This window comes from Magnolia sinica, chromosome 3 (assembly GCF_029962835.1).
Source record: "Magnolia sinica isolate HGM2019 chromosome 3, MsV1, whole genome shotgun sequence".
In the NCBI taxonomy this organism is placed as follows: Eukaryota; Viridiplantae; Streptophyta; class Magnoliopsida; order Magnoliales; family Magnoliaceae; genus Magnolia; species Magnolia sinica.
The window spans coordinates 94,563,039-94,576,532 of record NC_080575.1 but is presented as its reverse complement, the minus strand read 5'-3'; the positions used below and the strand labels follow the sequence as shown (position 1 = coordinate 94,576,532).

Below are 13,494 nucleotides of genomic sequence, written 5' to 3'. Positions count from 1 at the left end.
TGGATGCCTGTAAAGGGATTACAGTTAATCTAATTACAGTGGCTGTTTGGATGCATGTATTTGCCTGTAAAGGCTTTACAGCTGTAATATGAAACCTGGTATTATTATTTTTTTTTTTTTAAAAAAAGAAAAAAAAAAGAAGCCATGTTTCAAATTACTAGTTAATATATGCTCATGATATGTGGGGCCCACCATAATGTATGGTACATCCAATCTATCCATCATATACTTCCCTTGATGCTCTCCTCTTGCCCTAAAAAAACAGCTCATCCATTATCAAATAGACCGCATGAGAGAAGAACCGGACGTCTTCCATTAAAAACTTCTAGATTACATTCGTGGCCCACTGTGATGGGTGGAAGACATCTAATATGTTTAGTGTGTGCATGCTTTATTGCTCTCTTAGGGCTCTAACAAAATCAAGCCTTTCTTATGTGATTTGCAGATTTTGGAAGGTTCACCACCCAAGCTCTGTGGTATGAATACCTACTTTATTCATTGTAAACACTTTACAGGCTAGCCAAACACAATTTGTTTACTAGTAAATAGATTATCACTTAAAAAGCCAAACCTGAAACTCTTTTCAGGTGTATAATGTGTTTACAACTAGAAAAATTAACAACTCCTATGCCTCTAATAACATAGGCCCCATTCTTGATGGTCTCACGAGTCCAAAACCTTCCAGACGGGAAAATCCTGACCCTTCAATTGGTAGCCTATGAAAAGAGAAAGGACAGATTCAATGGTTAGGATCTATCCCGGTCTAGCAATTTTCAGTTCATGGGCCATCCACAGCAAAGCCTGTAATATCCAGAGTCAAAACTGCTACCAAACAACCCGACTTGTACAAACTTAAAATCCAAACATATTGTTCAAACAACCAGTCGGGGCATGGATTGACGAGCAGGGTCAAGTCTGATCTGTTTTGGCACCGCGAGTTGGGATTGAGAATCGAGGGTGACTTGGGCCCAACTTGAACAAGTCCCAACTCAAGATTCAGGACTGAATGAGCTGGTCCAGAGTCTCCAAGTCAAACAAACACACCCACACACACCCACACACACACCAGCTCCTTATATGGTAATGTCAGGCTCAATAAAGAAACTACTCAACAAGAATTAAAAATCACAACCATCTTTAAAGAAACCAGCCCTCATCAAGTGGTGGCCCATTACATAATTTCACATCAAGACCATCTTATAAAATTACGGAAAAGCTAAGCTAAAAAGCTGTTACTGGCTAGACATCTCATTCCTCAGCAGCACTGGCAGCACTTAGATCCACGCTAAGGTCGACAACCTGCTCACAAGCAAAAAAATACTCATGAGAATGCATAAATGAACAAATGCAATCCGCAATCAAGCATTAAAGTCTGATAGTTAATTTATATCTCAATTTATAGTCAGGAAGCTGGTTATGAAGGCCTAAATTGATGATATATGCAAGCCAGCCCCAGATTGATCAAGGTGGAGAGAATATTTGAATGTGCACCAGAATGGGAATGGGATCCAATCTGGTTGGGTCCATGCTCATTTTGCAAAAGTGGAGACAATTAGGGCATCCATAAAATGAAGACGGCGGCATGTGCCAATTTCTCCTGTCTGCACACCCCAAAAACGAGAATGCGATGACAATGGATCAGACGAGTTGTCATCGCATTCTCAATCAATGCAGCTTACACCTACCATTCGTGTTTGACAGACATCATGGAACATTCCAAACATGTCCCTAGGGGGCCAAATAAACTTTGCAATGCTTGTCACTTTGCTTAAGCAAAATAATAATAATAATAATAATAATAATAATATAAACCAAAACAAAACAAAACATTACCTTCCCAGTAATCATTGTGTACATGGAAAGCACATCCATAACAGTCGACTCGAAGTGTGTCGTGGCATCATAACTCTGTCGATGTCCAGGGAATCATCAGTATGCATCAGGATTGATAAGCAATGGCCAGATAAAAGGCAAAACACAAAGTTAAACAGACTCACCGTCGAGATAAAGCAGTTATCAAGAGATGGTTCATTGACAGGTTCATATCTGTCATAAATATCAAAAAATATCTCATCGATCGGACCCAGAAGATCGATACCTGGCTTTAGTTCTACCTCGGGCTGATCTGTCTCCGCTTCAGTTGAGACGAATGCAATGAATTTGCCTTTAGGAGCAACATTGTGAGAGTATGAACAGCAGAACAGATACCTGTTTGGGCAAAACAGGAAATGCATTATAACTATCCACTGTTCCCATGTATGAGGTTTTCTACACCAACCTCTACATGCACCAGACTTGCCAACCTGAAATGTGTAGGAGATCCAAGCCGCCTATCAAGTGGAACCCACTGGAGAGAATTTCGACAGAAGTCAGGATCTTTAACTATCAGGTAAAGGCACAGAAGTGTGAAAACTATGGATGGTCTACAAAAACTTTTATGCTTTTCTTTGTTTCCTTGCATGTGCGGCCTACCTGGTGGCTAAACAGCCTGAATATTTGAACAGACCATCCATATAAAACTCAGGATCTTTAACAATCAAGCAAGCCCTAAGTGTGCACGGAAGGTCTAAAAGAACTCAGCTTTTCTTGCTTTCTCACGTGTGGCCTACCTGGTGGCTGAACAGCCTCAATATTTGAACACATCATCAATACAATTGGATCCCACCTGATACAGGGCTCAGACATCCTGCCCATTTGCTAGGTTTGCACGGGTAGAGCATCTAGAGGGGCTTGTGGGGCTAGCCTATCTCCCCCATTTGTATCATCATCATAGCCTTTTCCCAGCTACTTGGTGTCAGCTTGGCAAATCGCCTCCATCTATATACATTGACCGTAAATAATCTAAACTTTCATGGATGTTGATAGGAAAAGAAAGATATGACCACATATTACTTGAATTCTGATTTTTTAGCCCCCTCGTCAAAAAACTTACATGTCAGATCTTCGTCCCAGTTGTTTCTGGGGCAGAATAACTTGCACTGAGTGAGATTCATCGGTGTTTGGGATGGGATGGCTCATGATACAAATCGCCCTTGCAACTCTTCCGACCTTCCTAACCTGTTCCAATGATTGGAAGCCTCTCAGTAAAAGAGTTTTTGAGTCTTTTCAAGCTTCAAGTTTCTTATTAACAAAAACTAGGCTGGGTTTGAACTCAACATGAATTCTTCAAACTCGCCGATTAACACGAAACTCAGTTAAAGCACCTTGGCTTGGCTCAGTTCAGTTCCCAGCATTGAGTCCAGTCTCAATATTTCACAAAACCAGCGAGTTTTTCAGTAAGCCATGACCAGGTCATCAAACTCAGAAATTGAAACCAAATTCTAGTTCAAATCCAAGTTTTTGAATGATGCACCGAACTAGAAAATCTTTGGATAGCTTAATCAGTCAAAATCATAACTGGGTTCCCAGGAAACAAGCTGACATGAAAAGGAAAGCCAGTACCTTGTTTTGCAAGTATGAAGGATCACAAACCACTTTCTTGCATTTAGCTGTTTCCCCTTCTGATGTCACTCCACAAACTTTTCCTTCTTCATTGAATTCTACCTGCGTTCAATACAAGCACACTTCATATCAGCCTCCCCTCAAAACAGAGGGGGAAAAAAAAAAGGAAAAAGGAAAAGGAAAGTGCAAAGCAAGATCCTCCACAGTAAGACCAAATTGGGCATGTTTAGATAGTGGGAAAAGAAAAGTAATGTGTTTGGATAGCCAAGAAAATGGAGGATTCCACATAGCAATGATTAGCCTTTTTCCATGGTCAAATTCTCACAGATAAGATACGAGGTGATTATCTCACAAATATGAGATTTCCACTTGCTATCCAAACAAGACCCATTAAAACTATCCATGAGCATCCATATTTCAATAGTACTCATGGAAATCATCATTGGATAATTATTACATTTTCGTTTCTTTTCTTTTCTTTTTCTTTTCCCACTGATTTCTCAATGACTATTTCCCAATCAAAGGTATGATACTTAGTGTGGTAACAATATTATTTAAAATATTGAGATTTCTTCATGAGATTTCCCTCTCTATGAATTATAGACAGCAAAAAAAATTTACCTTGCACTCGGGCTTATTCAACATATAGGTTCCGCCATAAACCGCACTGAGGCGTGCAAATCCCTGAAAAATGTTGAAACAGCCGCTTCAAGGTTAGTGGATGAACCTTTACAGTATTAGCCTTTATATAGATGATCACCAAAACAGACCTGTGGTAGCTCTCCTAAGCCATATAACGGATAAATGTATGGCGATCCTCCTTGAAACCGTGCAACAGACTCGGCATAAAGCTAAAGGGAACACAAGTCAACAGAAGCAGCAACAAGTCATCACATGATCTCAATCTCTACAAAAGCATAAGAATTCCAATGGTCTCTTACCTTCATTCTCTTCACAGTATCCAATGCAGGTTCATCTAGATAGTGGTCATCTCTATGAAGTGCTACAGCATGGCCAATAAAGTCTACGGTGTTGTCATCGAGACCATATTTTCTGCCAAAAGGATACCGGATTATAACAGGAAGGAAACAGGGTGTTTGATACATTTGACACTTAAATAATAGAGATGCAAACATGTGAAAACTGTAACCAAATTGTGAGGGGGGGAATGTCTATATGAGCTTCAAAACTGATTACAGGGCACAACAACCATTCAACAGCAGACATAAAACCCATTGTGAGAAAGCAATTAACTATCGCATAGAAAAAAGAGCACTAGTGGCTTCTATAACAGATTCACCACGGGTTAAATTTTCAAAACAAAAGACGTGGAAGATTTGAGTGCCAGAAATCATATTAAATTCTAAAGTATTTTCCAACAGAAAATAATAAACTTAGCGAACAGTCTTTCTTTACTGAATTTAAGTTTTGGGGTGATACTCAACCTCTGTACCAAGTTTCTAGCTCTCTTCCTTGAATTTCTAGCTCTTTCTTTTGCAATAATCTAGTCCATATTTAGAAAAAATGATGTTGTGATGGTAACAAGCAAAAACAATTAGCAGAGATCTGCCCGGAGAACACGCAATAAAATGCAGATAGCTCTCAATTGACAACCTATTACATTAGGAGACTGGATCCACTATAAAGCTTTGTAGGTTAAGCTTAACCCAAAATGCACTGTGTGGGGCTCTTTGTATGTGTGCATGACATCCCATCTGTCCATCAAGTGTGCCCCTCATGTTCTCTTGGCACCCAAAATAAGGCCAATCAAAATGAAGGTGTGCCCACACCAAAAGGAACAGTTGAGATGGGCACACCTGCCATTAGAAGCGTTCCAGATTGCATATGGGGTCCACAGGTTTTTGTATATTTCAGAGGATGCACCAACTAGATAAATGGACACCCCAAACATCAGGCCATTCCAAAACTAAGGTGGGCCGCTCCATGTGATTTTTTATGTTTTGAGCATGATTTTGCAAGGTATGGTCCACTTGACTTTCGGATCAGCCTATTTTTGAGAGCCAAGGAGAACATGAAGGGGCACATGATGCACTGATTGATGTCATGCACACATCACAATGGGGCTCCACACAATGCATTGTAGGTTAAGCTTAACCTACAATGCTTTGTAGTGGATCTGGCCTCATGACAAAATCATACAGACTGGTTTGAACTTTAAAAATCCATGTGAGAATGTGAGTTGTTCAATTCAAGGCACATAAATCAAAACTTAATAGTAGATACTTCCATGATTATAACAAAGTATTCTCAATATGAAATAATTTTGTATATGCAAGTGAAAGATCAGGAACATACGCGATAAGTTCTCTAGTCGTCACTCTTGTAAGGTCCATCCCTTCATGCGTCTTGGGGTCATTTTCTACATAATTTTGGACATAGATGAAGAACTTACGAGCACGACGCTTTTCAAATAAGCCCATCAATGGAGATTTGAGGGCCTCCATGTCTGTTGCTGGAGCCTTGTGAACCTGTTGCAACGATCAGCAAGTGTAGGCGTAAGAACTGCTGAAAGCCGAAGTGATGGCAGAACAGATCATCAACGCTTTGAAGTTTAACGAACAGAAATAGGGTTACCTTTCCTTTGTTAAAGACATAGCTCCCGTCCACAGCTTTGAAGCTTAGGTACTTTGTAACTTCCGTATGAATAAGAACCCGAACTAGAGTACCGTTCGCCATCATGAACTGGACCAACAAATATTACTCAAGCAATCTTCATCATACAGAAAATCAATATTCAAACACTTGCCATCTCAGCAAGATGACCTGTCAGCTAGTCTAGTTTTATTGAATATTAACTGTAAACATGCATCAGCTGCACTGTTTAATTCAATTGAGATGGCAAGGGTTCACCACAAATACTTCTAATTTCATCCAATATAGGAGTCCTAAATCTAGAGAATTCTAGTACAGAGATATCAAATTTCAGAGAAAATCAATGACACCAACAAACAAATAAGAAAGCATGAATGCAAGCTTGCACTTTTGTGTTATTATCAACATATCTGCTTGCCAGCCCAGTGACTGTTCCAAAAAGAGAGTGATATAGCGGCACATATCCATTAGCCTGTAGAGTTTGAACCTCAACAAAACATGAAATATGAAAGGAACAAATATGCCTAAAAAGAAGATAACCGGGTCGATCAGATTGGCAGACATTTGCGCATGGATATGTTATCCGCTAAATAATTGGGTCTCTTTTGTTTTCCATTACATACGATAAAAAAAATGAAAAGTGATCCAGGAATAAAAGATATCAATAGGGTAAATGAAGCGGTTAGCTCAAGGAAAAAACACCCAAACTGACTTTCTAATTATAATAAAATGCTCAAAAACTTGCTCACACTCTAGGCCAATCTGTACTTCGCTTTCTTCTGCTTCTTCTGGGGAATTAGGACAGGAAAAAAAAAAAAAACTAGCACTGTTTATCATCATCAGCCAATGGCTACGATCTTCAAGCAAACTAATATTATCAAGGAGACACTTGAACGGCATAGAACAGAAACTGAAAGGATAGATACAACCACTTGAACACTGTTCTGCAAGCCTCATGCCACCACCACCATGGATAACTGTTTAACAACTGAGCACAATGAACCCTAGGATTAAAGTACATGAGTAAACCGTCAATCGGTTATTCCATGCAGTTTGATGGAACTTAAAAAGGATAGAGAACGAGCGCCTATACAGTGGCACCATGAAGAAAGAGGGCATGTCCATCATTTAGTTACTGACAGAATTCAATGTAAAGTCAAACTGCGGTAGCTGAGTCAATATGTAAACCAATCACTAAGAGGCAATGAGTTCAAGAGGGACGTGAAGAAGCTAACCTTTGGAATCATGTCAACATTGTAATCCCTGCTCGAGCCCAAATGGGCAGGAGGCTTGTCATTTCCCCTAAACCTTTTCCAAAGCTGAAAATGGAAATGCTTGAAAAAGTTAAAAGGATAGAAACAAAATATTTAATTGTATCCCTAAATCCTGTATTAACTATGCTTATGAGAATTCTCTGGCTCGCCCCACAGCTATCACCTGAATGAGATTGAGTGAGCTAGACTCTCCTCCATAATAGTCATTCCTGTCCATGTGTAGGACCTATATCCAATCGAAACAATCAGTGAGTGTAAAAATATGAAGAAGAATATCACAAACAACTGCCAATATAAAATAAACAATACGGATAAAGAAACTAATCAGGCAACAAAACAACTGCTGATATAAAATAAAGAACTGTAAATGTGAAAGAAAAAAAAAAAAAACACCAATACTCCATTGTTCATATATTGGTCGCAAGAAAACTAATCAATATCATCCAATGGAAAACCATATACAACTTGGGCAACTGCAATATATCAAACTATGCATGGCAAAAAAAAAAGGCTTAACAAAAGGCAATCTAATAACCACACTAAACAAAAGGAGAAATAGACAGTGGAGAAAGAGGTAACATAGAGTTCTGCATACCACGACAATTGACAAGACCATTTCAAACAGAACTCAACTAACTATTTAAAGTTTTACATAGTCACTGATCTAGTACAAACACTGTGATTTAAACTCAATCCGAACAGAATAGATAATAGTAAAAGACTACCATTTGAGAAAACACTTCAAAGTGCAATTGGGGCTTATTGAAAGTGCCTATAATCATCATGCTTGAGGATGGGGAGATGAACAGAAGAAAAAAAAAAAATTGTGTAAGTAAATTGCATGTGATGCAACAGAATTCTGAGATCAAGACTGTTCACACATGAATCATAAATGCCCATATTCATATTCAGTAGTACTGCATGTTCTGAACTTGAACCAAAGTAAGAACACTCATTTCCATAATAATGTGAAAAAAAAAAAAAAACAGATTTGGGCTTCTTTTAAAGAAACTACAACTATTATGCATCAGCAACTCGAAGTAAGCACAGAAAGTCAGATCCTGCGAGTCAAGGTCCAGATTCATCATGAATAAAAGTTGATATCCATTTCTAGTTTAACATGAATTCATTGATATTCAGCAGAAACTGTCGTCCTTGAAGTGATATGATTGAGAAACAAAACTATCCATTTGAGATCAACCTTCAAAATGCTTGATTGGTGGACTACTTCAAAGCAAGGATAACCATCACACTCACCAACGGGGAAAAAGAGCGGAAGAAAGGTGGGAAAGCACATATTCTAATCAGAATGCCAAGATCACGACTGATCACAGATGAATCTTGAAAACTCATTAAAGGTTCAAAACAAAACCGTTGACATTTAGCCAAAAGCATATGATACGAATCTAAATGAGCTGAAACTAAGAGTGCCTTTTTGTATAAGGCCTTGAAAACGCAAATTTTGAAAACAAAGAAACCATGATTTAAAGTCAATTTGGATCGAAACAAAGACTACCCACTCCAGAAAACACATCAGAACACATAATTTTGAGGCTTATTCAAAGCTACAATAATCACGGGAGAACAGGGGGTGCACCGGGGGGAAATCGCAACAATCATTTTAGCTGTCATCAGATCACAATCGAAGTTACACCCCCCGCCCCCCCCCCAAAAAAAAAAAAAAAAACCACCCAATTCGAGATTAACACGAAATCGCCAGTGTTCAACACAAACAGCATGATTTGAAGTTATTTATAAGAAAAAAAACAAGAACTACCAATTTCAGAAACTACTTCAAACTGAAAGATTTGGACTTGTTTCAGTTCCTTTTCAATCATAAAAACTACCGATAGATAGAAAGAAAGGAAACAAAGAAGAAGAGAAAAACATACAAAAGTGAGGAAATCACGCGTGATCTGATCAGATAATTGGTATCAAGACTCACAACAAGTAAATTCGAAATACCCAATTCGATTTGCATGCCAAATCAGCAATATAAGTTACAAACTGCTTCATCCAATCTGACATTAGCAGAGAAGCAAGGATATCCAAAAGCATATATATATATATATATATATATATAGAGAGAGAGAGAGAGAGAGAGAGAGAGAGAGAGAGAGAGAGAGAGAGAGAGAGAGAGAGAGAGAGAAGGAAAGATGAGACCTTGAGACCGTCGACGGAGAGAAGACCGCTGAGGATGCATTCCTTGAGTCCTGTACCGAGCACTATCACATCATACTCTTCATCCATGGCGACTAGAGAGAGAGAGAGAGAGAGAGAGAGAGGAGCGTTCGGCGGAGCTTATAATGCTATAAAATAATCTTAGAAACTAAAGAGGAGAAAAGAGATGCCTTGTTGATTGAAGAGGGAAGCTAACCTGTATTTTGGACCGTCGCGATTAACCTGTGTTTATGCTATTTTCGGCTTTCTCCCACTGACCGCAGAACCTTTGAAGGGTATCTTCAGTAAAACACCCAAGCCGTGTGGGTCCCAACATGTTTTAAACATAAATCAACTCCGTCCATCAGGTGAGAAACATTCTTCTAACGTAGATTCAAAATATCATTCCCATAAGAAACTCTTAAGGGCAACAGAAATTGGAACAATGTAAAACTTCTCTTACAACCTATACGTTCAAGGACCGTGTCACGCCTGACATCTGGATCATGCTGATTTCTGTAGTCCCATTTCATCCTTATGACTTATACATGATTAACGGTTTAGATGAATGATAGACACCATGGTAGCCCAACACACAAACCTATGGTTGGAATTCCTTCCTCATTGTTCACTTTGGTGTGGCTCATCTGAGTGGTGATGGATATCGCTGATTTTTCTCAAAGTTTTATAATGGAGGACAGAACCTGATGGACGGAGTGGATTTCACCTGCATAACGTTGTGGATCCAATATTCTTTGGTGTTTTAAACGTTGCCTAAAACAGATGTTATAGAGGATTCCAGTTCATCTTGACCGGGCATCCTGGTGGGTCCTATCAGGAGTAGGTCATTGTGTAAAGCGTTGGACCGATTGAATGATGCTAGGCATCGATTAATAGACTGAGAGACGCAAAGGTTAGATAGTAGATACTGCCTGCCTGCCTGCAAGGCAGGTGCTGCTGGTGCACATGTGTGAGACATCTTGACGGTTCATCAGTTCGGCCATGCATGTGAATTGAATTTGAACCGTTTGTTCTTTTCAACTGTCCATATTTGTTCGAGTTAAGTGGCACCTCGTAGACATACATGGTCAGAAGTGTGTTTTCCCAACAGTGGGACATTGTGTGAGGCCCACTAGATAGACGATCTCGATTCACTGATTAAGACGCCCGCGCTTGCGATCGGGAGTTGAAAGTTGTCAAGCTTAAGTCCATCGCGATAAACCAGGCGTCAAGAGAGGGCGACTCTTTTGGCAAGACGGATCCCAGAAATACTATACTATACGGTACCGCATAACACCGTACCGTACGGGATCGCTTTTAACGCCGGATTGCATCTTAGAATATGATCTGAACCGTTCATGTTCTCAATACTGCCTTGTAAAAGGGACACTGCTTTAGCGGATCCCACAATGTGGGTCCCAGTATGATATATGTGCCTTACATCCACGCCGTCCATCAGTTTTGAAAGCTCCTTTCAGGAGATGATCCCAAAAATGAAGCAGATCTAGATATCAGGTGGACCGTGCCACAGGAAACAGCGGTGATTGACCGTTTAAAACTTCTTATGAGCCACAACAGTTTTGGATCAAGCTGATATCTATGTGGTCCCAATGAAGTTTTCAACGGTTGTTTCTTGTGGTGTCGTAAAGCTTGGATTTAGATCTGCTTAATTTTTTGGATCGTGCCTTAAAATAAACTGTCAGGGTAGATGAAAGGCGTTGTTGTAAGGCACATAAACCAAGGGCCCCCACATTCAATGATCCACCGAATCGGCGTGTTAGGGCGGTGGGATTAGAAGGGATTAGGTGGGATGGGATTCCAAAAACATAATTATTACCCAAGATAGGGACTGTCCCCGGTTGCCATGGGATAAGATTAATTCCATGCTTTACTGGCAATATAGTGGTACATTGAATGGATATATCTATCATCATTTGAAATTAATAAGACTAACATACATATATTATATTTAAACCGTTCATTTGTTTTGTAACCTAATTTTGTGGCATGGGCCTAAAAATGAGGTAGATCCAAAACTTATGTGGCCCCAAAGAAGTTTTCAACAATAAGTATTCAATCTCCGCTGCTTTTTATGGTGGGTTCACTTTAGCTTTAAATTTACCTAATTTTTTGACCCATGTTCTGGAATAATCTCAAAAAATGGATGGATGGTGTGGATATAGTCCACACATCATGGTGGGACCTACACAACTTGCTAAAATTAAGTGAAATTGGCATGGGAGCAATGCAATTCCATGTAATCTAATTCCAAGCTTTTCCATTCTACCCAAACATAGAGTGGAATTGGCACAGAACCAGTGAATCCCATCCCACTTAATCCCTTCTAATCCACTGCCCAATCACGCCCTAAGACGCAGTCCGCGTTGAAAGGGCACCGCGTACGGCAGCTCTATCAAGTGAGAGCGGATTCAGTGAGGTCACGACGTGGGGCCCACCTTGATATATTTGTTGTATATCCACGCCGTACATCTTTTTTTCCAGCTCAGCAAAGAGCATAAGCCCAAAAATGAAGTATGTACATATCTCAGGTGAACCACACCACAGGAAATATTAGAGATTGAACGCCTACCATTAAAAACTTCATGTGGAAACGCAGACTTGCATGAAAGAGAAAATAAAAATAAAAATAAAAAGACAAATATCATCTTGATTCAAAACCTTGGTAGCCCACATGAAGTTTTCAATGGTTGGTGTTCAATCATCACTGTTTCCTTGATGTGGTCCAGCTGAGATTTGGACCTGCTCCATTTTTAGGCTCATGATGAGGTGAAAAAACATACGGACGGCGTAGATATACACATATACATCGAGATGGGCTCTACAGTCACAGCCTCACCGATTCCTCTCTGAATCCTCTCTCGTATGGACGCGGATTGCGTCCTACCCCGCCGTCCGGGCAGGCATCTGTGGAGTCCACAGTGATGTAAGTGTTTTATCCACTCCGTTCATCTTTTTTCTCAGATCATTTTAAAGCGTGTCGCTAAAAATGAGACAGGTAAAGGCTGAAGTGGACCACAAAATGGGTATTGGACATCCACCATTAAAAACTTCTTGGGAGCTGGCGAAGTCTCAGATCAAGCTGATATATTTTTTTTTTTTTTCATTTCATCCACGTCTACATGACCTTATGAATAATTTGGATGGTAAAAAAACATCACGATGGCCCTTAGAAAGGTTTCAACGGTGGGTGCCATTATCACTGCAGCTTCCTTTTTTTGTGGTCCACTAGAGCTGTGCACCTGCTTTATTTTTAAGTTCATATCTTAAAATGATATGAGAAAAACGATGAACGTAGTGGATGAAATACTTACATCATGGTGGGCCCCACAGAGCCCTGCCCGGACGGATTACCGTCCGGGTGGGGGTAGGACGCAATCCGCGTCCCTCTCGTATATGGCTGTAACATATTACCTCGAATACATCCAGATATATTGCAGCACGATGCGTCGGGACTTCATCTTTTCATTACCAGAGTTCCAATGATCTATACTCTTTATACGACTAATCTCACCTTTTGAGGTGGATTGAGTAACTAATAAATCTCTCATATTGGATTACTTTAAAACTTTGAAATGTAGTTCTTTTGCTTTTAAAATGGGCGTTTATCATATTATTTGAGTAATAAAGGGGTTAGAACGTTATATATGAGGTATTTTCTTCTGATCGAACATCCAATATAATATTAATCAATGAACAGTTTAGATCATTTAAGAAGGAACTCAATTCTGGTGATACAGTCCCGACGTATTACGTAGCCATTCGTTGCGATGTATTCGAGAAAACCTCTATTAAAAAAAAAAAAAGGAAAGAATCGTGGTTAGGTGCTTAGTCGCGTGGAAAATAGCCATCCGTAACTTGTCTAGATGTTCATGTTTAAACAAGATCTTGTCCTTTAATAATGTCAGACCCATATATTTAATTACATAAAATACAATAATATCTTCTATTCTTATATCATTTTTATGATAAAAATGGATTATTAAAA

The 13,494-nt window shown here is 39.5% G+C and overlaps 1 protein-coding gene across 2 annotated transcripts; it reads right to left on the bottom strand.

Moving 5' to 3' along the window:
- Positions 1 to 1,118: 1,118 nt before the first annotated feature.
- On the bottom strand, positions 1,119 to 9,658 carry LOC131240292 (guanosine nucleotide diphosphate dissociation inhibitor 2). Of its 2 annotated transcripts, XM_058238424.1 has the most exons (13): positions 9,492 to 9,658; positions 7,492 to 7,554; positions 7,290 to 7,373; positions 6,037 to 6,144; positions 5,758 to 5,930; positions 4,383 to 4,494; positions 4,212 to 4,292; positions 4,063 to 4,125; positions 3,442 to 3,543; positions 2,933 to 3,057; positions 1,998 to 2,208; positions 1,834 to 1,908; positions 1,119 to 1,299 (listed from the first exon to the last, which is right to left on the bottom strand). In XM_058238424.1, the coding sequence occupies exons 1-13, from the start codon at positions 9,576 to 9,578 to the stop codon at positions 1,249 to 1,251; spliced, it is 1,335 nt and encodes a 444-aa protein (XP_058094407.1). In that variant the 5' UTR covers positions 9,579 to 9,658; the 3' UTR covers positions 1,119 to 1,248. The 2 variants fall into 2 exon arrangements, with proteins under 2 accessions (XP_058094407.1, XP_058094408.1); XM_058238425.1 differs by lacking the exons at positions 1,119 to 1,299; positions 1,834 to 1,908; positions 1,998 to 2,208 and adding an exon at positions 2,321 to 2,817.
- Positions 9,659 to 13,494: the final 3,836 nt, after the last annotated feature.

Coding starts and splice junctions, on each gene's coding strand:
- LOC131240292 (XM_058238424.1), bottom strand. CDS start 9,578: ATGGATGAAGAGTATGATGTGATAGTGCTCGGTACAGGACTCAAGGAA. Junction 7,374..7,491: donor GCTCACTCAATCTCATTCAG/GTGATAGCTGTG, acceptor TTCCATTTTCAG/CTTTGGAAAAGGTTTAGGGG. Junction 6,145..7,289: donor ATGTTGACATGATTCCAAAG/GTTAGCTTCTTC, acceptor TTGTTGGTCCAG/TTCATGATGGCGAACGGTAC.